The sequence below is a fragment of the Mustelus asterias genome, chromosome 8 (assembly GCF_964213995.1).
Source record: "Mustelus asterias chromosome 8, sMusAst1.hap1.1, whole genome shotgun sequence".
Taxonomy (NCBI): Eukaryota; Metazoa; Chordata; class Chondrichthyes; order Carcharhiniformes; family Triakidae; genus Mustelus; species Mustelus asterias.
Window position 1 is genome coordinate 68,915,764 of NC_135808.1, and position 27,858 is coordinate 68,943,621.

General features: G+C 40.0%; 1 protein-coding gene across 1 annotated transcript in view; it reads left to right on the plus strand.

Moving 5' to 3' along the window:
* Positions 1-27,290, plus strand: part of cdc73 (cell division cycle 73, Paf1/RNA polymerase II complex component, homolog (S. cerevisiae)) — a 333,544-nt gene extending 306,254 nt beyond the window's left edge. The window contains exons 14-17 of the mRNA XM_078218135.1: positions 2,957-3,118; positions 9,239-9,339; positions 17,795-17,936; positions 23,950-27,290. Of these exons, the coding sequence (XP_078074261.1) occupies positions 2,957-3,118; positions 9,239-9,339; positions 17,795-17,936; positions 23,950-23,986 (442 nt within the window). The 3' untranslated portion in view covers positions 23,987-27,290. The remainder of the gene's footprint in view (positions 1-2,956; positions 3,119-9,238; positions 9,340-17,794; positions 17,937-23,949) is intronic.
* Positions 27,291-27,858: the final 568 nt, after the last annotated feature.

Consider the following 27,858-nt stretch of genomic DNA (forward strand, 5'->3'; position numbering starts at 1 on the left):
CCCTCACAACTTTTGAGCCTACAAAATGGACTGAAAAATGTAATGAATGCTCCAATGCCTTTAATGCTGTCTAAGTAAGGTGAGGTTAAGCAGTATTTATCTAATTCCTAGTGAGTGCAAATTTCATAGCCTCAGATTTATCCTAATTAAATGCCTTTGGTCTCACTTGTGAAGATTGTGACAAATGGAGATGCCACAGTGTTTATGGAAGTGTGTTCTTTGTATTCTTATTTTCAGAATGATGGAAAACTAATTAATGTTTCTTCACATTATCTTCATTCGGTGCAATTTAGGACTTCATAGAATCATAGAATCCCTATAGTGCATGAAGGAGGCCATCGAGCCTGCATCGACAACAATTCCACCCTATCCCCGTAACCCCATGTATTTACCCTGCTGGTCCCCCTGACACCAAGGGGCAATGTTTTGCATGGGCAATCAACAACCTGTAAATGTTTGGACTGTGGGAGGAAATTGGAGCACCCGGAGGATACATTAAGGAGAATGATGTATTTTGAAGCAACAAGTACTGACAGGGGGAGAATGTGCAAACTCCACACAGTGATACAAGGCCGGAATTGAACCCAGGTCCCTTGCACTGTGAGGCAGCAGTGTTAACCAGTGTGCCACCCCTATATGAGTATTTATCCCCCTATTAAAAACCAATGGAATTGCTTCTTCCATCAATCTATAATTTACTCCATATCTTCAGTGCTTTGCCTAGAAATGCAGCTGATTTGAGTTCTCATGTTTAGCATTAAGCCTTCGCAGGATTTGTAACACGCAGAATCTTAGTTATGTTTTGAAGAAATTACCATCTCTTTTCCACATCCTTGAGCACTAAATATGATTTGCTTCTTGCAGGAAGCAAAACTGCTTTCCTGTGCATGCGTTAGTGGTGTACAACCGATCTATTCAGTAAATGCTACATTAGATAATTTTACCAGAGTGTGCACCAAGAAGGAAACATTCTGGCTCCTATGGCATGTGCCTAAATGAAGAGTAGCAACAAGTCTTGTCTTAATCTTCATCCATCTTTCTGATGGTTTTTCCAATGATTTCTATTCCCCACGGCCTGGCCCACAGACAATCCGCATTCTGATATTATCCATCTGTGCCATCATGGGTCTTACAGTGTACATCTTTCTGATGTTTTTGCCTTGCATTACCTCTTTGCACACACTCCCCTCCTGTTCACAGCATTCTTCCAAAATATATGAGCTTTCTTGATTTCGCTGCCTCAAGCAGGTTTCTCTTAAGTCCAACTTTCTTGAGCACCCACTTATTTGTCTGCTTAGCCATCCATGACGCACGTAATATCTGTCTGAGTCATTTCATTTCAAATGCTCTTATTCGAACCACATCATTCTCCTTAATTGCCCAGTTTTTACAGCCATACATTACCACTGGCCACACAAGGGTTTTGAGAAGACGAATTACTTAATTATAATCAAGGTGCTGTGGCTACTCCATACCCTCTTAAGCAAGTTCACAGCACCTTGGCTCTTGTTAAGTCTAGCCCAGTCAGCAGCAAGAAGAACCCACTACTGTCCACATTAGCCAGCTTTTTTCAAAGTTCCTGTTGAACCTGTCTACCTAGCATTACACTTTAGGTGGTACTTCAGTCAAGGTCTTTACTATTGGTGGCATTGCGTGAACAAGCAATCCCCTACTTCTACTTGTTCACCCCTCCCTCACTTTCAGATGCGTGTTGGATTTTGAAGCAACAAGTATTGTAACAGAATTTATCTTTGCAAATTTTTTGGCTGTTACTAGTTAATGAGAAGTATATTTTGGTATCAGTAAGTAATACTTTACATTTAAAATTCAACTTTAAAAAAAAAGTTTTCTAAAGTCCCCCAACAGTGATCTCATTATTTATTGATATGTGCGTTACATTGTGCTGTGGAAGGTTCAATACTCATGCTGTTTGTGCTAATTGACCAAATATTGAAAGCATCCTAATAATAGATTACAAGATACAAAAACCAATGGATTTATGGAGATTGTTGATAGGTTTATAAGATATTCTGAGGAGCACAAACCCTATTAAATACTGGTTATATTACGTGTTGCAGACCAGGAATGCTTCTTTGTTTTAAATTAAGGAATAATGGAAGCCCTTAGCTCCATTTATTCTATCTTAATTAGAAAAACAGCATTAAAAAGGAAGTGAGAGAGATTTGACCTATGTGAGTTTTAATAAAGTAAACCTTGATATAATGTGGTTACATGACCATAAGCTAAGTAATTCTTAATCTGTTCACACCTAGCGGAATACACTTTCACATGGTGCAGTGCATACTAACTTGGCTGAAGCATATAGGAGAAAACTGTACATATTCTAATTCAGTACAGAGAGGCATGCAAAATTGATATAGGTGCAGAAATATTGCATTGCCATTTTTTTTCCTCTAACTTTTCTTTATATCAAAATTGTGTTTGCTTCCAGGCACCTTGATTTTTTTAGGTTCCAAAATCTACTTTTTAATCATTTTTGTCACAAATAAAAGTATGTAAAATTGGCTAGGTAAACTGCCCTGAAAGAAAAGCAAAAGCACTTTTCACATCCTCAAGACATCAGCTTGCCGACAAATTAATTTTGAAGTGTAAGTCAATGTTATTTTGTAGGTAAATGCAGTTGTTGTTTTGCACACAGCAAGGTCTCGTAAAGAATAAATGAGATAAATGGCCAGTTTAATCTATTTTTGTAGTGTCGGTTAGAGGAGAGCACAGAAAATACCGTTGCTCCTCTTCAAGTATTGCCATAGGATTTGTTTAACGTTCACTTGAATGGACAGATAAACACAGTCTAATATCCTGAGGCAAGAGTACTGTTCCAATCTGACAACTGTATTGAAGAGCTAACTTTAACAGAGAATAGTTCATTCTTCTGCCTTCCAGTGTATTGATACAATGACGTATTATGAAAACTTATATTGTGTTCCTTAATCAGGTTTTTCCCATCTGATGAGAAGAAAAAGCAGGGATGTCAAAGGGAAAATGAAATCCTGATTCAACGGCGGAAGGACCAGGTGCAACCAGGAGGAACTGCCATCAGTGTAACAGTGCCTTATCGAGTGATTGACCAACCTCTTAAACTTTTGCCACAAGACTGGTATGTGCATTTTCAGATAGTGTACTGAGTAATATTTTGCTTAAACATTTCATTCCAATACCACTAGCAATGGTAGCATTAATGTTTCTGCCTTAATTCGTACAGATCATGGTCACTGTTCTTACTGACAACTACATAACAAAGATTGGAAGAAGAACTTGTTTTTAAGAAGTTATAGCTTCAAAATTCACAAACAGTTTTGTGCAAGTTTAAAAGAATGAAAGCCAATTAGCTGCCATCCTGATATTTTTATAGTCGAAGATGATTTTTTGTAATAAATGTAAAAACCTTTGTACGATATCCGACAAAAAAGTATATTTTTATTGATATTCCTGAAAATCACAAAGGATTAATAGAGGGAAAAAACACAGTTCAGTGGTTCCATTTTCTTTGTGGGGAGAAGGTCTCTTAAGGAAATGATTCCCTTTCTCCTAAGATTTGGTCTCTGCGTCATATGTGTCATCCATGTCATAGGAATCCTATCTCCCTAGTTTTTTGCACTCTTAGACGGTATACAAGATCAGCCTGTGTATCTTTTTCTGACTTGACTCTGCATCTTCCCACCGCCAAATAACTGATCAGAAACCTGATTGAAAGCAAATCCTCCATTTACCATTCTGTGTTCAATAACTAGTTACATTATCTGTCAGCAATAAACACTGGGCTCATTTCTACCTGACTAGGAGATGCAGTGTTATCATTTTGAACTCTAATTGGCAACTGGGCCTGAATAATAATACTGCCAATACATGGGCTTTGTTCACCAGGATAAGAAATACATTATTAAAATGTCAACACTTGAATTAGAAAGCCACCAGCTTATCCAGGTGCCTTTAGCATCCAGCTAACTTAACCTGGCCAGGTACTGAATTTCAAATCAGCCTCTATTGACAAAGTATTGACTGTCAGTTACTTTTCTTAACAGCAGCGCATGATGACACAGGTGAGGCATAGTAAACTGACTTTAAGCAACTAAATATGCCCATTTTTTCCTTAATTAAATTGTGTTTACACAATATTCTGGCTTCCCATAAAAAGTTTACTCTCACAATAACAACTTAGTGAAGAGTATTCAAAGCAAATGACGAAAGTAGAGGAGGTTAGTGGCAGTAATGTATGGAAGGAAGAAATCGGTTGGATAGATGGAAGGGGATAATGATAAATCAACAAATTTTGATTTTTCCTTTCGGGTACAACAGTCAAACAAAAAAACAACACTGCTGTATAATATTTGGTGAATTTTCTGAGGACATTTTTAAAGGAAGCATGTTTACAATTTTGCTATGAATAGTGAAAATTACCCACCTCAAAATCTCTCCATATTGAGTGGGGCTGGAGACAGAGGATTGAATACCATTTTGGAAATGGTCACCAAAAATGTATTCCCACTCAACCATAACCAAAACTTCCTTTTTCCAGTAGCTGCTTCCGTAGGGAATTTTCCACCATGGTTCTGATCCTTAGGAAACAGTCATTGTGCATTAGTAGCCATGAATTATTGTTAAGGCATCATAGTTGACCATATAAAATTCATCAGGTTTACAAGTTAGGCTGCAGCAACCTGTTCAGCAAACTGTTTAGAAATTCTCTTAACGGTGCTGTTTAATGCCCTAGGAAATGTTTTCTGATCGTAAGAACAATTTTTTAAAAAAGTTTTATGCATTTTTCTAATTCCATTTCTTAAAATAAAAATAAGTATGGTTTAGAGTAAGTTTCTAATTTAGGTTTGGTATTTTGCGAATATAAAGCTTGTAGATTAAATCTAGCAAATACTTCCAAGATGATCTCCAGAGAAAGCACATGGCCACGCTGTGAAACTTTATTTGAACAAGATTTCTTTCACAGCTCCTGAATTGGACAGCTCATGTTCCATCACCTTGCAAATGGAAATACATAGTGACACACATTGGCTACTATTGCAGATGGTGCAGTTGTGAGAAGCATGAGTGGGGCCAAGAGGAAAAGGTTTCAGAGAAAGCAAAGAACATTTGGAAAGTTAATAAAAGAGGTCAAGGAATATTGGACCATAATTGGGGCAGTACAATACTGAGGCAGGCTGGGAGGGGGTACAAAAATGTAATATTTTGTTTCTCTTCTGCCTTATTGTTGCTGCAATAACCATATTTAACCCTGGGTAGAGTCTTATGAGAATTGGCAGTGTCAGTTCTGGTGAGAAAATTGGCGTGGAACTCAACAGACTGTTTGGCCATTTTCTTCTCCGGATTTTATGACTTTTAACTGCCCAAAAAAAAAGAGTGGGCATGGTGTGCGCTGTCAGTCTGGCTAAGCAGGGCACTTGGAGCCAGAAACCTGCTTCACTGAGAAAAAGGGCACTCCAGTCACTGGTTTTAAAAAAAATCAATCCCCCCCCCCCCCCAAACCTCTTCCACCATGGGGGTATCTGTGGCCATGCCCCCCTCCCCTGGAGGCTATACTGACCTTTATGCCCCGGAAGTGTGAGGAGGTGGGGGGTAGTATCCCTACGCCACGTTCACGTCTGAGTCACATCGGTAAAGTATGAAAATTTAGTTGGGGGGGTGGGAGAAATTTACTAAAATGAATGTAAATCAGGTGCTCACCCATTCACGATTTGCGGGTTTCGCTGGATCTTGAGCCTCTGACGGCGATCTCATGCACTGTGTGGGCTCAAGGTCCTGCCCCATATTTATGCAAGGGTGAGTTAAAACATATGTGAAACAGCACATGGAAATGCAGGCAAATTACAACATAGAAACAAGCAGTTGAGCCCAACCATTCCCTGTTGGCATTTAACCTCCACTCAAGTAAATATTTCTAATTACCTTCCTTGAATTCTACTAGAAAGCCCATTTTATTGCTCTAGAGGTGGAGAAAAGATCTAGTGTTTTAACAACCTTCTTTCAGAATACTAACCAATGACCCTTTATATAAGGTAGCACTTCAGGATGCCCATTTGATTTGGATTTTTGTGAACAATTTATTGTTTAAAACTCAATTATCATGGTGCCTACTAAATAAATGGAAGGTCAGAGACACAATTAATTCCTCATTATCTGCTGTGCCCTGAGAGTGGCCTGCGTTCTCTGCCCAGAGCACTTATTTTCAGAGTTACATTTACCAGAAGTTTAAAGCCATAGAAAACTAATTACTATAGACTGCCAGCCAAAGGCCAGCTGGAATCTGTGTAACTGATCATGAGTCTAAAGTTAATGTCACTTTCCAATGGCTTTCTTGAAATTTTTAATTTGCTAGGGAGGGGGAAGGAGCTTACCATTATAGAATCTGATTCACAATATTTCAAGATGGAAGAATTTGCATTCATACAGTGCCCTTCACATCCATCTTAAGAAAGTGGTAACCCTGAGAAGTAGGAAGATTTTGTGTGGATGTCAACGCTCACCTCTCTGAAATGCTGCCAGAACTTTAAAGATCTGTCTGGTGTTGCATCAAGCTACCAGAGGCTCTAAAGGTTAATCCATACTGAATTAGCTGATCTTGTTGTTAAGGGTGGTAATGCACCATTATATTTGGCCTCTGACCCCAGGCTAAGGAGGGCAAAATGAGCCAGTGTTGCAGTTCCTGCCCTATTGGAATATGGATGGCGGGATTTGTCAAGGTTAGGTTCAAGATGAGAGTTCCACAACAGTTAATTAACCTGGTGTCACTCGTTGTTCAAATGGCCTTCTTCACCTCTATGCAATGCAAAGTACTGCAGGATCATTACCTGAAGAGCCATTCCTAAAATTAGATACCATTTTTGGGAAAGGAAGGAAGAAAAGATAGCACATTTCCCCATTAAATACTAGTCACCCCCACTTCAATGAGATTTTGACCATCTCATAGGATATTAATTGCACGTTAAAACCCTTTAGTTGCTCATTTTCTCTAATCTTGAAACAAAGCATAAGTCGGATCACTGCAAATTCTGCACGTTTATTGGTACACTTAAGTCTTGCATGTATTTTAATACTTCATAACTAGTTTCCCTTAATCATGTTATTTATCTCACCCAGTTGTGGCTTTGCTGTTATGATTTTGCCTTCGTCTGGAGCACCAGGCTCCCCTTCATACTTCGCTCCAAGATATCTTGCCCCAAACACCTAAACTCAAACCCTGTGCAAACAGACATTCAGAATCCACTGAGTAGAAATTGGTTTTAAGTGGTTGCAGCATTTAATAAAAACTTTGTGAGTAAGCGATGGGAGCTGTAAATGGCTCCCCATGGAGGAGAAGAAAGCTTGGGGAATTGGCTTTTTTTTTGTGAAGGGGTGTTTTTCCTATAGGACTTTCCCAATATGTGAGAAACCTTGTTTTATTGTTTGCTGCTTGAATTAAGCAGTATAGCATGGAATAATACTGTGAATTTCATCTTTGAGGAAGGTGATGAAAGAGTCTTCATTCTTCTTTCCACCATTATTTTCCGAATCACTACTCCATTCCCTGTTCCCTCCGAGCCCTCAAGGCAGCATGGTGGCATAGTAGTTAGCACTGTTGTGTCACAGCACCAGGGGCCCGGGTTCTTTTCCGGTCTTGGGTGACTCTGTGGAGTTTGCATGTTCTCCCTGTGTCTGCGAGGGTTCCTTCCAGATGCTTCGGTTTCCTCCTACAGTTCAAAGATGCCCAGTTTAGGTGGATTGCCCATGAAAATTGCTCCTTGGTGTCCAAAGCTGTGTAGATTAGGTTGATTAGCTATGGTAAATACACAGGGTTACACGGATAGAGCAGAGGGGAGGGCCTGGGTGGGATGCTCTTTCGGAAAGCCGGTGCAGACTCAATGGGCCAAATGGCCTCCTTCTGCACTGTAGGGATTCTGTGGTTCTATTGTACTGGTTCTTGTATCTATTTAGCTTCACACCTCATCAAATCAATTGATTTTGAGAACACTATTGCGCCAAACTCTAGGCACAACTTAACCATTTCCTTCATTCCGTAACATTTCTTTACTGTCGATCATGCAACCCACGCCCTCACTTGCCATCATCAATATGACTACTGCTAACCTCGCTGCAGCTCCTTTTTGTTCTGCTTGGTTCTTGACTAGCAACCTTGTATCTCCCTAACACTCAATCCAACTACTTCAACCATCCTACAACACCTGCTGTGCACACAGAAATTTTACAATTATAATGTCATGCAACATGATCCCATACACAGTGCGAGCATATCTTTCACTTCAAAACACTTTACCTTAAATTTCTGCCTTGTGACACTCCACTGTCAGGCCTACTACCAACATAAATGCAAACTGACTCCAGAACATAACATTCTATGACTTTTCTTCATATCAAGTAGATCTCACAAATTTTATTGAATGCACAGGTTATGTAAAACCAGTTACTCCAAGTAAGTTAAGCATATGTATGTGTGCATATGTATACAAATATATTTATAAATGTGACCACATATATTCACAGCCTTCTATTTCACATTAATTTATTCTAATTCCATTCCCTTTATTCATAATACTAAAATATGAAAACTTCTGCAATACAATCTCCCCTTTTCAGTTTATTGAATTAATTTGAATTTCTGTATTGTTTCTTTTCAACGTTTCCTCTCAATATTCAATTCTTTATCCTAATAAAGAATTTCCTTTGATTTTCAAAAACGTCTACGATAGGCCAACACAATAATAATCTCTATTACAGAATATAATCTTCCTCTCCTTATCAAATAGCACATTGAGATAATATGAAAGTTATGGAATAGAAGCCTAAAGATAGGACTAATATATCCACAATAACCTTAAAAATCCAATTATTCAATCCGCATAAGTCAGTAACCCTGATTTTATTGTACAGAATAAAACATATTCTCTGACCCACTTTGAACAGCACTGAGAGATCTATTATTAAAATAAATTTGGTATCCAAATGTCTAACTGCATGAAAGGTAGTTATTTTTTGGATTAAAGTTGTATTTTGAAGGCGCGCAGATACAGGAGATTTGAAAACCAAGTCACTGTGATAGAAAAAAAAACTGAGAAGAAACCCCAAAAATATATTGTTTTATATTGTCTCTATTGGAATGGCAGTTTTTAAAATATAATCTTTTCTCACTATTTGAGAGTCATAAATTATTATTTGTTAAATACTTATAGCAAAAGAAATTCCATGAGCTCATTTTTCATTTCTCTTTCAGGGATCGTGTTGTGGCAGTTTTTGTACAAGGAGCTGCTTGGCAGTTCAAGGGATGGCCATGGTTATTACCAGATGGATCACCTGTGGATATTTTCGCAAAAAGTAATTTTTTTCTGCTTTATGTAAGAATAAAAGAAATAGGAGTAGCAGTAAACCATTTTGCCTCTCGAGCCACTTTGTTGTTCAATAAGATCATGGCTGATCTTCTATTTCAACTCAACTGCCCTATCCCTTGATTAGTATCCAAAAGTCTATCCATCTGTGTCATGAATATGCTCGATGACTGAGCATTCAAAGATTCACAGCCATGTGACTGAAGGCATTTCTCCTTATCTCAGTCCAAAATGGCTAACATCTAATCTTGAGACTATGGCCCCTAGTTTTAGACTCGCCAGCCAGTGGAGACAACACCTCAGCATCTACTTTTTCAGTCCTTCTCAGAACATTATATTTCAGTTAAACCACCTCTCATTCTCTAAGTTCAGAGAGAATAACCTCTCCTACTCACCTTTCATAGGTCAGCCCATCTCATGAAAATGAATTTTCGTTGTACTCCTGCTAAGACGAACACTTCCTTATGTAAGGAAACCAAAACTGTGCATACTACTCCAAGTGTAATTTCAACAAGGTTCTACATAATTGCAGCAAGCATCCTTTACTCTTATAATTCAACCTGCTTGCAATAAAGATTAACACACCATTTGTCTTCCTAATTGTTTGCTCAAAAAGCATGCTTACTTGCTGTGATTAATGTATAATGACACTTTAATCCTACTGCATTCCACCACTTTTTTTATTCATTCATGGGATCTGGCATTTATTGCCTATTTCTAATTGCCCTGAGAATGTGGTGGTGAGTTGTCATCTTGAACCACTGCAATCCACGTGGTGTTGGTGCACCCACAGTGATGTTAGGGAGGGAGTTCAAACATTTTGATCCAGCAACAGTGAAGGAATGGTGATATATGGTGATATATGGTGATAACCTGTGTTGAATGCTCCCTCCACCCACATTGTCTGTACCTTTAAGACCTGGCTGGCTTTAGAGATTCGCATTCTAATTAGTATTCTGTAACTTGATTTCTGTGTCTGTGCACTGTTTGAGAGCAGATATCCACTCCATCTGACGAAGGAGCAGTGCTCCGAAAGCTTATGGTATTTGCTATCAAATAAACCTGTTGGACTTTAACCTGGTGTTGTGAGACTTCTTACTGTGCTTACCCCAGTCCAACGCCGGCATCTCCATGTCATGATATATTTCTAAGTCCGGGTGGTGAATGATTTGGAAGGGAACATCCAGATGGTGGTGGTGTTCCCATATATCTGCTGCCCTTGTCCAGATGGTAGTGGTCGTGGGTTTGGATGGAGCTGTCAGAGGAGCCTTGGTGAGTTCCTACAGTGCATCTTGTAGATGGTACACACTGCTGGCCCTGTGTGTAGGTGGTAGAGGGAGTGAATGTTTGTGATGGTGTGCCCATCAAGTGAGTTGCTTTGTCCTGGATGGTGTCACGCTTCGCGAGTGTTGTTGGAACCGAACTTATCCAAGCAAGTGGAAAGCATTCCATCACATTCCTGACTTGTGCCTTGTAGCTGGTGGATAGGCTTTGGGGAATCAGGAGGTGAATTATTCACCACAGGATTCCTAACCTCTGACCTTCTCTTGTTGTCACATTATTTATGTGGCTGATCAATGGCAACCCTCAGGATGTTGATAGTGTGGGGATTCAGCGATGGTAGTTCCATTACATGTCATGGGGAGATGGTTAGAGTGTGTCCAGTAGGAGATGGTCATTGCCTGGAACTTTTGAGGCACAAATGTTACTTGTTAGCCCAAACCTGTATATTGCCCAGCTGTTGCTGCATTTGGACATGGACTGCTTCAGTTTTTGAGGAGTTGCGAATGGTGCTGAACATTGTGCAGTCATCAGTAAAAATCCTCAATTCTGACCTTATGATTGGAAAGAAGGTAATTGATGAAGCAACTGAAGGTGGTTGCATCTTGGACACTACCCTGAGGAATTGCTGCATTGATGTCCTGGAGCTGAGATTAACTTCCAACTCCCACAACCATCTTTCTTTGTGTCAGCTTTGACACCAATCAACAGAGCATTTCCCCTTGATTCCCATTGACTCCAGTTTTGCCAGGGCTCCTCGATGACTCACTTTATCAAATGACGATGTCAAGGCAGTCACTCTCAGCTCACCTCTGCAGTTCAGCTCTCTTGTCCATGTTTGAACCAAGACTGAAATGAGGTCCGGAGCTGAGTGGTTCTGGCGGAACGCAAACTGAGCTTCAGTGAGCAAGTTATTGCTAAGCAAGTGCCACTTGATAGCACCGTTGATAACCTCTTCCATCACTTTACTGATCGGGAGAAGATTGATGGGGTGGTAATTGGCCAGATTGGATTTGACCTTTTTTTGTACAGGATATACCTGGTCAATTTTCCACATTGCTGAGTAGATGCCAGTGCTGTAACTGTACTGGAACAGCTTGTCTAGGGATGTGGCAAGTTCTGGAGCACAAATCTTCAGTACTATTGCTGGATTGTTTTCAGGACCCATAGCCTTAGCAGCATCCAGTGCCTTCAGCTGTTTGTTGACATCACATGAAATGAATCAAATTGGCTAAAGACTGGCATCTATGATGCTGGTGACCCTTGGAGGAAGCTGAGATGGATCATCCACTCGGCACTTCTGGGTGGAAGATTGTTGCAAATGCTTCAGTCTTATATTTGGCACTGATGGTAAATGTGTGGGGGGTTATGGTGATAGGGCAGGGGAGAGGGCCTAGATAAGATCTGAGAGTCTGCGCAAACTCAGTGGGTGGAATGGCTTCCTTCTGCACTGTAGGGATTCTATGGGATTCATCAACAGAGGGCGGCTGTACATGTTAATCAGCAAGAGGTTTCCTCGTTCATGTTTGACCTGATGCCATGAGACTTCTTAGGGTCTGGATTTGAAGTTGAGGACTCCAGGGCAACCCCCTCTTGACTATATTACCACTGTGCCACCACCTTTGCTGGGCCTGACCTGCCAGTGGGACAGGACACAACCTAGGGATGTTGATGATAGTGTCTGGGGCATTATCTGTAAGCTGATTTTGAGAGTATGACTATTAGGCTGTTGCTTATGTAGTCTGTGAGACATCCCAATTTTGACACAAGCAACCCCCAGCTCAAAAATGTTAGTAAGGAGACTTTGCAGGGTCAACAGGACTGAGTTTGTCTGTGTTTCCAGTGCACAGGTTGATGTTGAGTGATTTCTTCTGGTTTCATTCCTTTTAAACTTTCTATCAGTCTGATACAGCTGCATTGCTTATTAGACCATTTCAGAAGCCACTTAAGAGTGACGTCTAGGCGAGACCAGGTAAGGACGACAGATTTCCCTCCCTAAAGGACACGAGGGAACCTGATGAATTTCTAATGAAAATCAACAATTGTTTCATGATCATTGTTAAAATTTTAATTCCAAATTTTTTTTTTTATTGAATTCAAATTCCCCTATCTGCTTGTGGTCCTCATAGCATTACCTTGGGTCTCTGGATTATTAGTCCAACAACAATACCACACAACTGCCTCCCCAACCTGTCTCTCATTTAAAAAGAAAAACTTTTTATTCTTCCTACCATAGTGGCTATTTTCACATGTAACCGGATTATTTTCCATCCATTATCTTGTTACAGACCACTTGGAGGATATGGTGGCAGAGTGGTAATGTAACTGGATCAGTAATCCAGAGTTCCAAACTAATGCTCTGGGGACATTTGAATCCTACCATGACAGCTGATGGAATTTAAGTTCAATTGATAAATCTGGAATATAAAGCTTGTGTCAGTAATGGTAACCTTGACAGGTTGGCACAGCGGCTAGCACTGCTGCCTGTCAGCGCCAGGGACCCGGGTTCGATTCCAGCCTCGGGTGACTGTGTGGAGTTTGCACATTCTCCCTGTGTCTGCGTGGGTTTCCTACGGATACTCCAGTTTCCTCCCACAATCCAAAGATGTGCGGGTTAGATTGGCCATGCTAGATTGCCCCTTAGTAACAGGGAAACTGGCAGGTTAAATTCGTGAGATTACAGGGATAGGGCCTGGGTGAGATTGTTGTTGGTGTAGGCTCGATGGGCCGAATGGCTTCTTTTTGCACTGTAGACATTCTATGATTCTAGGTACCATCGATTGTTGTAAATACTCTCTTTTTTTTCCACTTGTATCCTTTTATAGAAGGATTTTAAAAAATTCATTTATGGGATGTGGGCATTGCTGGCTAGACCAGCATTTGCTGCCCATCCTTGGTTGCCCTTGAGAAGGTGATGGTGAGCTGCCTTAAACCGCTGCAGTCCCTGAGGTGTTGGTATGCCCACAGTGCTGTTAGGGAGGGCGTTCCAGGATTTTAAGCCAGTGACAGTGATGTAATGGCAATATATTTCCAAGTCAGAATGGTGAGTGACTTGGATGGGAACTTCCAGGTGGTGGTATTCCCAGCTATCTGCTGCGCATATCCTTCTAGATGGTAGTGGCCATGGTTTGGAAGGTGCTGCCGAAGGAGTCTTGTTGTGTTCCTGCAGTGTTTCTTGTAGATGGTGCACACTGCCATTGTTCGTTGGTGGTGGTGGAATTGGATACTTGTGAAAAGGGTAGCAATCTAGCAGGCTGCTTCGTCCTGGATGGTGTCAAGCTCCTTGAGTGTTGTTGGAGTTGCAATCATCCAGGCAAGTGGAGAGTATTCCATTGCACTCCTGATTTATGCCTTGTAGATGATGGACAGGTTTTGTGGAGTCAGGAGCTGATTAACTCACTGCAGGATTCCTAGCCTTTGACCTACTTTGATCGCTACCATATTTATATAGCTAGTCCAGTTCCGTTTCTGGTCAATGGTAATCTCAAAGAATGTTGATAGTGGGAGATTCAACTGTGATAATGCCATTGAATTTCAAGGGGAGATGGTTAGATTCTCTCTTGTTGGAGATGGTCATTGCCTAGCACTTATGTGGCACGAATGTTACCTGCCAATTGTTAGCCCAAGCCTGGATATTGCCCAGGTCTTGCTGCATTTGGACATGGACTGCTTCAGTATCTGAGGAGCCGCAAATAGTGCTGAACATTGTGCAGTCATCAGTGAATATCCCCACTTCTGGGGATATTCCGTGTAATAAAAGGAAGGTCGTCAATGAAGCAGCTGAAGATGGTTAGGCCTGGGACACTACACTGAGGAATGCTGCAGTGCTTTTATTGCTTCTTTGCTTGCCCCATTACCATCTCCTTTTGCCTTAAACCATTGCCCTTTTTGTCATTTAATCTCCTGTCTTTTTAGAGCAATTGTTCTAGTTGCCATGCCCACCCAACATTTTCACGTCTCTGTACTTGCTTAAAACCTATTAAATTGTGAACGTGCTTCAGTTCTGACAAATGGCTATGGACTGGATCATTAACACTGCCGTTCTCTCTTCATAGATGCAGCCTGACCCCTTTGAATATTTTCAACATTTTCTGTTTTTCTAAATGCATTGTTTCTGATTGCTATGTAGCACAGTATGTTAATGCAGCAATGTCTAATGTGTGACATATGGCCCTGAAGTCTAGCCATCTGGCCCCAAGATCCCAAGCAGCTTAAACCTGTTTGTACTTGTATTTCTTCTTCAATGCTGTGTCCCATCTAATTTTTTGTGCATGGAAGTGTAGTAAGAACTGTTTCTAGTTCAGTTGTCAGTAGTGGTGAACCTTAATCACTGCAGCAAAGTCTATTATTTTAATAACTTCAGATTTTTGCAAATTATTGGGAGCATGAATTTTGAAAATGAATAACCAACACAGCATCTATGCATCCCACAGAGATAGAACACACATTTTAGTGAGCAAATTTACCACCGAACCAGCAAAGCCTCCATACAATTTTTTACTGTTTTAAAATTTAATAAGGAATTTTAATATTTTAAAACCCGTAACATACAAAATGAATTATTTGAGATGTAATAATGATTGTGGGTTTTTTGAGTATTCTATTGTTCAACTCTCTTTGAAGGGAAAGTACTGTAAATCCCATGTGAATTAAGAAGTGCAGCTTTCATCCGTAATGATACAATTATTCTTCAGAACATGTAAATGTACACACTGCCTTGCGATTCTTGACGTGACCTTTCTCGGTCCAGTATGCAATCAAATTTTAGCAAATTGAGATGCATATGTTTATTGAAATGTGTCCCAAAGCACTTAGTCCAATTTATTTAGGTTACATTACTAAAACACATGTATAATAGTCATGAAAAGCTGACTATCATGTGGGATACAGCAGTATATTTTGTTCTACAGTTCCCAGTCCAAATAAACTTGACCTCCTCCAAATTTAAGCTTGTGAGAAATCAGTGTTGCTGCAAAATTAGGTTTACTCTATATTTGACCTGTGCATAAAATTAGGAATTTTTCATGCAGTGCCTTTAAATTTACTAGATTTTGTGTGCTCAGATTGCTGGGTAAAATATAACATTTAGACTGTAAAAGGTTAAGTAGTAGTTCAGAACTTATTTCTGTTGTCAAATGTATTTCTTTAAGTACACTTGCCTGAGCTAATACACAGTTGTATTGAGGTAACAATGATGAGGTAATGTCTTTGGATTGTGTAGCCCTAACTTAAATACATCTTCCTGACGTATTTAATTCTGCAGAATGTAAGCCAACCAGCAGCAAAATATCATTAATATCTTTGTGAACCTAACCAAAAATTTCAGAAGTGATTAAAATCTTAATTGAGTTACAATTAATATCATAGTAGAGATATTTATCATATCACATTGTTGGTCATTTATTTACAGGTCGAAGATCCTTTATCCGAAATTCTTGGGGCTGATGACACTTTGGATTTCAGATACTGCATATATAGGACTATTTAAATTACAGTAGCCTAAGCCTAGTCTCGCTATTGACTAAAATAAAGAAAATAGCTAGAAACTTAGTGCATCACTGAAAGATAAATGCATGGTACCTGTAATAAGTTCCCATCCTTGGCGCCATCTGCAATTCTGTTTGAAGGGGAGGGTTCAACATGTCAACGAGGATCAAGTCGAGTGCAGACAAACAACTTGACTCCCCACATTAAATGTGGTGGTGGTAAGCGAGGTCCCTGTCGGTTTTGGTCATATCTGCTCAGGTCAGGGACTTCCCACGTTAAATGTTGCTGAGGCTCAAAAAAAATGCAGTTTTTGGATTTAGGGATGAAGGATACTCGACCTGTATAATAAATGTATTGCTTTAAACAATGCCAGAAATGTAATGTTTTATACAAACCTAATCCTTTAGTGCTGATACAGAGGACATCTTCCAAGCCACATTGTATTACATATTTAATATGAACAGGAATAAGCTTTTCAGTACCTCAGACCTGTTCCATTATTCAGTTAGGTCATGACTGATCTGTGCCTCAATTTCATTTATCTTTTCTTTGCACCCCTTAATACCCTTAGCTAACAAAAATCTACCTCCATTTGGAAATGTTCAATTGATGTCACCCCAGCTCTGCTGCCAGCACCTTAATCCATGCTAATTGTGAAACCAGGCATCTGTATGAGTTATTTTCTTACCGGTTTCCTAGATTCATACAGCCGGATTATAGGTTAGATTTGACTACAAGCAGCTGTCAGAAAAGTGATTTTGTCGGTGATTAACCCAGGAGAATCATTTTATTTCTTTTTTAAATGAGACCTCAATTTTTCTATAGAGTAACTTGTCAGGAGGCTGAAGAAATTAAGTATTTGAATTCCAATCAAATGATCATGTAGTACATGCAAGGAGCTCACACTTGCACTCTCTTGCTCACTCTTATGCACTAGGCAATGGCCTAGTGGTATTATCACTGGACTATAAATCCAGAAACTCAGCTAATGTTCTGGAGTCCAGGGTTCGCCACGCCAGATGGTGGGATTTGAATTCCATAAAATATATCTGGAATGAAGAGCCCACTGATGACCATGAAACTATTGTCAATTGTCGGAAAAACCCATCTGGTTCACCGATGTCCTTGAGGATATGTGACTCCCGAACCACAGCAATTGGTTGACTCTCAACTACCCTCTGAGCAAGGGCAACTAGGGATAGGCAATAAATGCTGGCCAACCAGTGACAGCCATGTCTCATGAATGAAGAAAGAAAAATCTTTCACACACTCACTTGCTCTCTCTCTCACACGCATAGGCACGCTAAATTTTGCTGATTTTGAATCAACCACGATGGTAGCTAGATGGTGCAGAAAGAATATGTTCATTTTGGGTACTTCCATAAATTTGTTTTTTTTTACACAGTTACCATATGGCTATGGTACATTTGTGCAGTACCTAAAGATTCAAATACAATCCTTGAATAGCTGGGATCAGATGTTTTGAAATGAGGCTTAAATTGATTGAAAGACTGATCAGTTTTGTTGTCGAATATATTGTATTGCTATCGCTGCAAAGTACTTTGGGTGATTCTGACATTGTGAAAATTGTTAAAATGTAAATTTTTTCTTTAAACTTTGCTTTATACTATTCTGTTACAGCTGCTTTAATGGTTGCATATGCTATTCTCTCCCAGTCAAGGCATTCCATCTCAAGTATGATGAAATGCGTCTGGATCCAAATGTTCAGAAGTGGGACGTGACTGTGCTGGAACTGAGCCACCACAAGCGCCATCTTGACAGAGCTGTTTTGCTACGTTTCTGGGAGACTTTGGACAGGTGAGTAGCAAATAAATTATAACTGCAGTATTATCCAAAGATTTATAGGAATAAGCAGTATCCACAGTACCACTTGCATTGAGGCCTCAAGTAAATATATACCACATTTATTCTACCATATTACATTTTGTATAACACATGCATCATGCTTTTCAGGAATAAATTAGAGTTTCATATGTAATTTATTTTATCGTGATAGTAGCATGTAATGTGTAGGCAAACCTGGCAGCCATTATTGGCCAAACAGAATCTCGTAGGCCACAATGGCTGATTTGGTAGCAATGCTTGCAGGTAGAATATTGACCATGAATTCCCTGTGACAAGAACATGACAGATGGAATATAATGTGGAGAAGAGTGAAGTTCCCCACTCATTTGGAAGGAATAATAGAAAAGCAGGATATTCTTTAAATGGTAAGAGACTGGGAAAAAACGGTGTTCAGAGGGACCTGGGTGACCTTGTACACAAATCTCACAGTTAATACGCTGACACCGCAAACCATTAGGAAGACGAATGGGCTGTAACTTCCAGGTTCCCCTGTGTCAGATTTGGGAAGTGCTTGGGCCGGTGGTGAGGGGCCTTCCCATGTAAGCATTTGCAAGGTAATTGTCCTGAAACGGTAACTCTCCTGGATAATTGCGTGTGCTGGGAACCATCTGAAAAATTCATTTAAATTGCTAACTTTGGATGGTTCCACCAGGGTTGCGTAAATAGTTTTTCCGAAAAAGTTAGAAGAATTGAAATCTCTTCTAACTTGCGTCTAACTATCTTAAACACTGTCTTTGCACGGGACTCTCTCTGACCCTGTTAGGGCTCTCTCCCACCCCACTGATTAACCACTGACCCCCCCCCCACTCCCCAGTATTCCCCAATCCACCATTGCCCCTTAACCCTGACCTAGCTGGACCACCCTGACCCAGCTGCCTCCGCCCCCCCCCCTTCTCCATCCAGACCATCCCTCTCTCCCAATCATACCTGACCCAACCCCAACCGGGGTAGGCTCGCCAACCTTGCTGACACAACCCCCTCTGATCCAATCTGATGCCCTGATCCGCCTGGACCACCACCCCCAACCCTGATGCGTGCACGAGCACACACACATGCCCCCTCCTTGCTGCTGATGTCTGACTACCCCCTATCTGATGTCCTGGTGTGTTTGCAGTAGCCAGTAGTGCGAGTGCAGGCCTGAAGCTCTCCTTAAGTGATGGCAGTGAAGGGGACTTTATGAACTCTGTGCCACTGTTTGGAAGCCATGATGTGGAGATGCCGGCATTGGACTGGGGTAAGCACAGTAAGAAGTCTCACAACACCAGGTTAAAGTCCAACAGGTTTATTTGGTAGCACAAGCTTTCGGAGCATTGCTCCTTCAGGTGCAACCAATGCTACCAAATCAGCCATTGTTGCCGATGAGATTCACCTGAAGAAGGAGTGACACTCCAAAAACTTGTGCTACCAAATAAACCTGTTGGACTTTAACCTGGTGTTGTGAGACTTCTTACAGTTTGGAATGACAGTGAAATCCACACTAATTTCTTTCAGACCACAGGTGAGAGCAATGATTCAAAACAAAGCTGATTGATATTACAGACCAATTGGTCTCTCAAAATCTTGGGATCCCAGTGAAACTGTTGTGGTCGAAGCCGCTATTGAAGCATTGGTAGCCTCCACTCCAAAAGCCATTTTAGAAGTTCTCCTTAGCATCTTGATGTTGCAGTCATCCCTCAGGCCGTCATGGTTTCTGGGATATTCTGCACTTTATCAGAAATGTATGGCAGATCTGTTAGTAGTAAACAATCACACTTATCCATTATTTTAACTAAATACAGAGAGACCGTCTCCACTAAATGCATACAAAATCATTGCTCCAAAACACTTGTTCCCTGGAAGATTCAGGCTACTCAGCCAAGATTGACTGTTTCCATCTCTTGCCCTGCCCCCAACATCTTCATTTGAAGGAGTGTGTGTTTCTCACTCTCTCTTCCTCGCACGTGCCCATCTGCTCCCACATCCTAATTTTCACTCGTACTCCGTGGATCACATCCCACCTCCACTGACCCATGAGAAAATGTAAGAGTCATTCTGCTGAAATCCCTGATGACAGTTACTACTTCTGCCACCTTGCTGAGAAGCAAATTAACTTTTAACTGATGCTGCAGCAGAACAGATTTTCCATCCCTCACAGCTGCATTGAACCAAAAAAGGTGTTTTGATGGCCCCAAGGTTTTGGCCACAGATCCACCCCATCACTAAGACATTCTACTTCCACCCTTGTAACAGCACCTAGCTTTATGCCCTTCCAATTCTGACCTCATGCAGGGCCCCAATTTTAATTTCACCATTGGCACTCATACCTTCAACTGCTTGCTCGGGCTCTAAGCTCTGAAATTCTCTCACTAATCCAATCCATCTTTTTATCCCTTCTCATCCTTTAAGATACTTCTTAAGGCCCTCCTCGACCAAGCTTTTGGTCATCCGTAATAATATATCCTTTTGCATCATTATTTCAACCTGTTTGATCATGTTCCTATGAGCAGTTTGGGATGCTTTACTGTCTTAAAGGTACTATATAAATTAAAGTTGTTGTGAAGATATTGTGGCAGGTCAGCAGCAGTTTGCTTTGGCAGGTGTTCTGACTGCCCCATGACAGATCTGCCAACAGTGGCCAAAATATCCACTTGAAGCACCAGATGAGGCGGATGTATCCTTCATTTAATTCTTCATCAGTGCAGTACTTCCTTAATACTGATGAATCAGCCTAGTGCTTAAGCCTTGAAGTGTGTTTTGAAACTGCATTTTTTTAAAAATCCTTTTGTTAATGGGCCTTGAAAACTGAGATCAGTCTTAAGAACATTTTATTTGGAGTGTAATCATGTTGTGTGTAATGTTTAAAATAGGATGTGCTGTGACAATTCATTAGTTGCTGATCCATCCACTGACAAAATAACAATGAAAAGCAGAAGATTTGCTGGTTGGCTGAATTCTTGGTAGCCGCACGTAGATTCCTCAATACTAAATACATTAGTGACACCGTGCTATTATCAATTCTATTATTGTGTAGTACTTTGCTGATATCTTGCAAGCATTTTGCCAAATGATAATGCCCCCTTAACTATTTTTTAATCTCAGTTGACCTAGATTCTTCCAGTGAAGAAAATTTGATGAAAAATTGTGCAGGATCTTCTTCTTGGCAATCGATCAAGCTAATTCATTTCCTAACCCCAATCAGTGATTTATGGGTCCCTTATAAATGGCGAAACCATGAAAAATCCTCTTTCCAGAATGTCTTTGACTGCAACATGGCTTCCCAAGAATGTGTTTTCTTAGTGTGGGGTGGTGAATGGGGAGGGAGGAGGGTAGTGCAATGGGAGTGGACAAGCTAAGCATACATTTGTTCACAAAATCAGTGCAAATGAAATGTTGAAATGATTGAAAAGAAGAAAACAATAAGGATTCCCAAGGTTCAATTTTCTCTTGGTAGATTGTGTTGGAATGAGCTGTGAGATAAAGTGAAGCATAATAACGTAAAATATTCAAGACAGGCTGGTTGAATTTCTGGTTATCAAGAATAGAGGGTAGCATTTTCAGAACTTGTGTGCCTTGTCTTAAATTCCATGTTGCATTTATTTTAAATATCTGTTCCATTGAAATTAATGTAGATAATGTTACGCCGCTGTTTAAAAAAGGAAATAGACAAAAGGCGGGTAACTACAGGCCGGCTAGCTTAACGTCTGTAGTTGGGAAAATGCTGGAATCCATCATTAAAGAAGAAATAGCAGGCCATCTGGATAAGAATGGTTCGATTAAGCAGACGCAGCATGTATTCATGAGGGGAAAGTCGTGCTTGACGAACTTGTTGGATTTTTATGAAGATGTGACTAGTGCGGTTGACAGAGGGGAACCGGTGGATGTGGTGTTTTTGGATTTCCAAACGGCGTTTGATAAGGTGCCTCACAAAAGGTTGCTGAAGAAGATTGGGTCACGCGGAGTTGGGGGTGGGGTGTTAGCGTGGATTGGGGATTGGCTATCCGACAGGAAGCAGAGAGTCGGAATAAATGGGTGCTTTTCTGGTTGGCAGATGGTAACTAGTGGCGTGCTGCAGGGATCGGTACTGGGGCCTCAACTATTTACCATTTATATAGACGATCTGGAGGAGGGGACTGAGTGTAGGGTAACAAGGTTTGCAGACGACACAAAGATAAGTGGAAAAGTGAATCGTGTGGAGGGTGTAGAAGGTCTGCAGAGAGATTTGGACAGGCTGAGTGAATGGGCGAGGATCTGGCAGATGGAGTATAACGTTGACAAATGTGAGGTTATTCACTTTGGAAGAGATAATAGCAAATTGGATTATTATCTAAATGGAAAGAAATTACAACATGCTGCTGTGCAGAGGGACCTGGGGGTCCTTGTGCATGAGACGCAAAAACCCAGTCTGCAGGTGATCAAGAAGGCAAATGGGATGTTGGCCTATATCGCAAGGGGGATAGAATATAAAAGCAGAGATGTCTTGCTGCATCTATACAGGGCATTGGTGAGGCCGCAGCTGGAATACTGTGTGCAGTATTGGTCCCCTTATTTGCGGAAGGATATATTGGCCTTGGAGGGAGTGCAGAGAAGGTTCACCAGGTTGATACCAGAGATGAGCGGTGTTGACTATGAGGAGAGACTGAGCAGATTGGGTTTGTATTCATTGGAATTTAGAAGGCTGAGGGGGGCTCTTATAGAGACCTATAAGATAATGAAGGGGCTGGATAGGGTAGAGATGGAGAGATTCTTTCCACTTAGAAAGGAAACTAGAACTAGAGGGCACAGCCTCAAAATAAAAGGGGGTCAGTTTAGGACAGAGTTGAGGAGGAACTTCTTCTCTCAGAGGGTGGTGAATCTCTGGAATTTCTGCCCACTGAAGTGGTGGAGGCTACCTCGCTGGATATGTTTAAATCACGGATAGATGGATTCCTGATCGGTAGGGGAATTAGGGGTTATAGGGATCAGGCGGGTAAGTGGAACTGATCCACTTCAGATCAGCCATGATCTTATTGAATGGCGGGGCAGGTTCGAGGGGCTAGATGGCCTACTCCTGCTCCTACTTCTTATGTTCTTATGTTCTAGATCAGAAAATTAAAGAAAATCAACCCCACATCTAAACATACATGTCTGAAGAATGGCTACACAAAGTATTTTTCATATTGGGATCAATTTGAATTCTACATACAAAAAGATTCTTAAACTATACTTTTAAGATCTTTACATTTATTGTCATCAGTTCTGTGTTTATTATACTGGTTTTAGTTTAGCAATGCAACTTTTATAAGCTGAGCAAAAAAATTGCCTCATTCAGTTTAAAATGTCTAGGAAAGCTTGGTTAGACACCGCAGTAGAAAACAACTGCCAACACGTAGACTACAGTTATACAGTTTGGTTCTGATACAAACCTTTTCATTTGTTACCTTGGATGGAATGTTTAATGACCAAATATTTTACTTTTATTCACTTTCTCACAATTGGTAGATGGTGTGCAAGAATACTGACAAGTTTTCATGGCTAACGCTTGTGCATCTGTTGTAATTACAAGTCATGAGCTGAGTCTGTTGTGATAAGGCTGATGTATTCACACACAATGCCTTCCTGCTGGTGTGCTTATCTCCTCAGCTCCATTTCTGGAGGTACAATTCATTGTGCTACACAGAAGGTTGTATAACACATTTTGCATGCATGTCATTGTCCAAATTCAGCCCTTGGTGCCGTACCATAAAACATTCAGCTCGGACTTCAAGGACATGTCAATATGTAGAAAACTGCAATGCGCCATTATTTATATCTAAAGGTTGTGTCTAGTTCTCGAGGGAGAAAGCATGATGTGCAAATTGTCAGTATTGGATTCTTTCACTTGATTCACCAGAGTCTCATTTTTTTGCTGTGAATACAAAGATTTTTGCAGCTGTTAATAATAATTCAATCAGATTTTGTAACTTCAATAATTTTGATTGTGACTGACTTTCTTTTTTACACACAACAGGTACCTGGTGAAGCACAAATCCCATTTGAGATTCTAAGTTGTCTGAAGCTCTGTGGTTGCTGCCATTCATTTCTGGGAGATTGGAGGAGATCTACAAGAGACACATATATCTTGGGACTAAACTATTTCATTGGCATGTCTGCGTTTGTCAAGAGCAGTGACAGTATAGTGTGGGTCAACCTGACATGTCTTGTATGCGATACTTGTTGGAAAATTTTTATTGCATTGGGGAATTGATGTCTGTGACAATTAGACATAAACAATTGTGCTTATACTACCAATTTTCCAATGGTAGAATGACTTCTAGTCTGCAAACTCAAATTTGTATTTTATTCTATAGTGTTTATATTTCATTTTTATTTTTCAGGCAGCACTATTTTTTACTTTTACTCCATCCTTTTTCTTTTCCAACTTTCTTTTTATGGACAATTGTTTAGTGTAAGCTGCAAATTGTATATCATCACTGCTATGGGGTGGGGATTTCTTCAAACAGTTCTCAGGTAGAATAAGTGGTAAAACAGCCATAGATGACATAGGTTGACTAATTTCTTTTTTGGTTTTTGTAAAATATTATTACAAAAATTATACATGTATGTGCAGCTGCCTTGAGTTGTGATGGGGCTTGAACAATCACTTGGTTATTGTCAAGAATTTAGGCAATGCGGGGAAAAGAAAAACATCAAAGGTCCATTATTCCTATTATGAAAAAATTAATTGGAAGCCCTGAGCTTTAGAGCATTGACTGAAAGGTAGGTAATAATGGTTTGTAACTTTGAAACCTATCATATGTACTTGGCTTTCTGAGCACGAATTTGAAAAGCTGATGGTGTACTTTCAAGTTCTGTATGACAAACTTCTTCAAAGTCCATCTAGTGCCGACATAGAAATGATTAAGAATCCAGTTGTGCTGCTTGCTGACATGAGATAAATATATTACGTAAAGTACCATTTTGTTGCTGTTTTCATTACACTTCCATCAGTGTGCTGAAAGAGTTCACATTTATTTCATTCTTCTTTAGGGAAAAAAAGAGGGATTTTTTTTTTTGAAGGCTCAATCATCATTCATTCAACCTCAGAAATGCAAGCAGTACCAGTAAAACCTATACAGGGCTGATGGCAATGAGCATCTTGGAAATTAATGGAGAGGATAGCGCTTTCAAAATTTAATATAGCAAAGTTTGGCTCATTGTGATACATAGCAGGAGTCACACTGATGCAATGTATTTATTTAAATAGTGATCGTAAATAATAAAAAAAAAACAATATTGCAAACACAATTGTTGAGCTGAAAAATTACGTAAGGGAAATAATTGTAAGTGCTTTAAAGTATTGCCTACCACAGCTTGGGATAGTGCTAAAATGAACAACTCGGTCTATTTTCAAAATGTGAAATTCAATATCTTGAGAGGTAAAAAAAAATTGAGCACAGCATCTGATTTATCAAAAATATCTGTTTGAAGCTGTTTATAATGACCCAGGGGTGATAAAATGTATCTCCCTCATGCCACACCTAGAATTACCCTATGCTGTTATCTGGTTTGAACTGGAAAGTAGTGTTGCACATTGTACCCTGCGATGTATTATGCTGCGAACAGAGATCCTGCTGTTTAGGTGGTTGAAGCCCAGTTGGATAGATGGATTTTTAGTTTTAACTGCTGGGTTGGATAACCTGAAATAAAGTGGCAATGACACCGAAGCGAGAAAGAAAATCACAATTGAAATAGGATAACAATACTTATTTATTGAGTGCTGTGCTCTAAAACTTAAGAATATCTCTGTGTTGAGTAAGTGTAACAGTATCCAACGTCAAATGCCAATTGTGGTAGAGTTTGGAGAACAATGAATAATTGTTATGTCAGTGATACTTTCTTCTCAGTGAAGCTTGTAGAAACTGAATATTCCACTTCTCTTATCCAATACTGATTGAAAATTAGACGGAAACAAATCCCACCTACTGAAGTGGTAGGAAAAACCCAGTTCATATCCAAACCGTTCTATTTTCAAAAATAGTCTAAAATGAAATGTTAAAGTTGTCCACTTAAATTGAAACTTGATAGTAGCTGTTATGTCGCAAGGTCAAACAAAGCAAATTAAGACAGAGTTGTTTGACTGTATTCATTTCATCATTAAATTACCCACTGTGTTGCCTTCGATGTAGCCACAGTGAATAACCCATTGTCATTTGGGTGAGCAATTGTACAAGCTTCAGGAGAAAACAGGTGCCAGAACAGCTTGCATAAAATTGCTGACCGAGAGTGGTGGGCTTGGGGGGAAAAAAATTTACAGCGATGTTGAGAAGGTCTAGCTGTTCTGCACCACCCTGAAGAATAAATAGGTTGCATGCTTCCTGGCGTCACTGGTTGTGAATAATTTTCGATGTCTCACCTGCCTCAATTTGCTAATTCACTTTATTTGCATAGTGAAATTTACTGGTATATGATACAATGTTAAGTCTACAATTTTGCAATTAAAAGCATTGACAATTTCACCACACACTTACTGAAGGTGATTTGACATCAACATTACTTCCACATTGTAAGATAACAAACTGAAAGTAACATATTGCACCTCAAACCATAAGTCATACGAATTGAAGTTATCTAAAACTTCAGTGCTTTCATCAATATTCATTGTACCATCTAAACCTATGGTGTTTATTCAGCAAAAAAAAAAGGGTTGATGTCTGCCTTTTTGTAAAGTGTCTGCCAAAAAAATGAGGTTGTTGTATGCGTGTTCATTATTTAATGTAACTGCTGTAATGGTTTAGTGAAATTAAGCTCTTTGGATCTTATTGCTATTAATGTCAACAATATTAATCTGTTTGCTTTCAACTGTCCCACACAATTCAAGGAATGTGAAGTGATGGGCTGTAACATCAGGCAGTGAGGTGAGCAGCTCCTGCTCGGTGGCACATTGTCTCCTTCTCCCAGTTTTTAAATTTAAGAAATGTATATTTTTTTGCTTTATTTTGTAGTGAGAGATATCCAGCAAAAGGCTCTATTTTCACAAGTAGGGTTTTTTGTACCAAATGTTACATGTGAGAAACACAATCTGTAGCTTTCACAGAAATGCATAAAACTGCAATATGTTAATGCTTTTGTGCAAGTTTCTAAAATGCCATCCATTGAAAAAGACTCACTGGTTAGTTTATAGTTAGATCTGGAATAAGGTCACATTTGTGCTATTATGGTTTAACGTAAATAGAGCCAGAAGCACAAATTAAAAGCGACCAAAAATGGAATAAACTAAACACACGCAATGCACCCTTTGGGGAAGGGAGAGGTTTTAAAAGAAATTGGTTTTTATTATATGACAAATAAAATGATGTAAAATTTACAATTCATTTGTGTCTTTTCAGTTGTAATGTATTGCTGCTATTTAGTGTTTTTCACCAATACGCGCTTTTTAAAAATGCTTTACCCAATCTCCGGTTTTCCTCCTCATCTGGCTCAGTACTGCCTGAAATGGTGCAAAGGCGTTGCACTTGCACATCGTGACTAATTGCAAATGTTGCCCTAGCACAAGTTCGGAGATGCTGTAGATTAGTTGCATTGATAGCAGGGCATAACTTACCAACATAACAGGAAGAGGAAATGGCATTATTTCAATGACAGTGAACAGTGCAGTATTGGGCCAAGAAAATTGGCTCCGTTGTGCTGTTGGAGGTGCTCAGGAAGCTGGAGGTCCTCTGAGTCGGGTGCGCAGCTGACGTGGCCTGCATTGCATCCCTTGCTGGGAAGAGCTTGAGCATGGCTTGTATGCTCTGAGAGCTTCCCAACAAGCTGGCCAGATTGTGAAGTTAAACAGCTGTTCTGGATGATTTGATACATAATTTACAAGATTGGACCACAGAGGCACTAACATATCTGCTTATGATTAACCCGAGAACATTAGTGCGGTTGCAAGAAG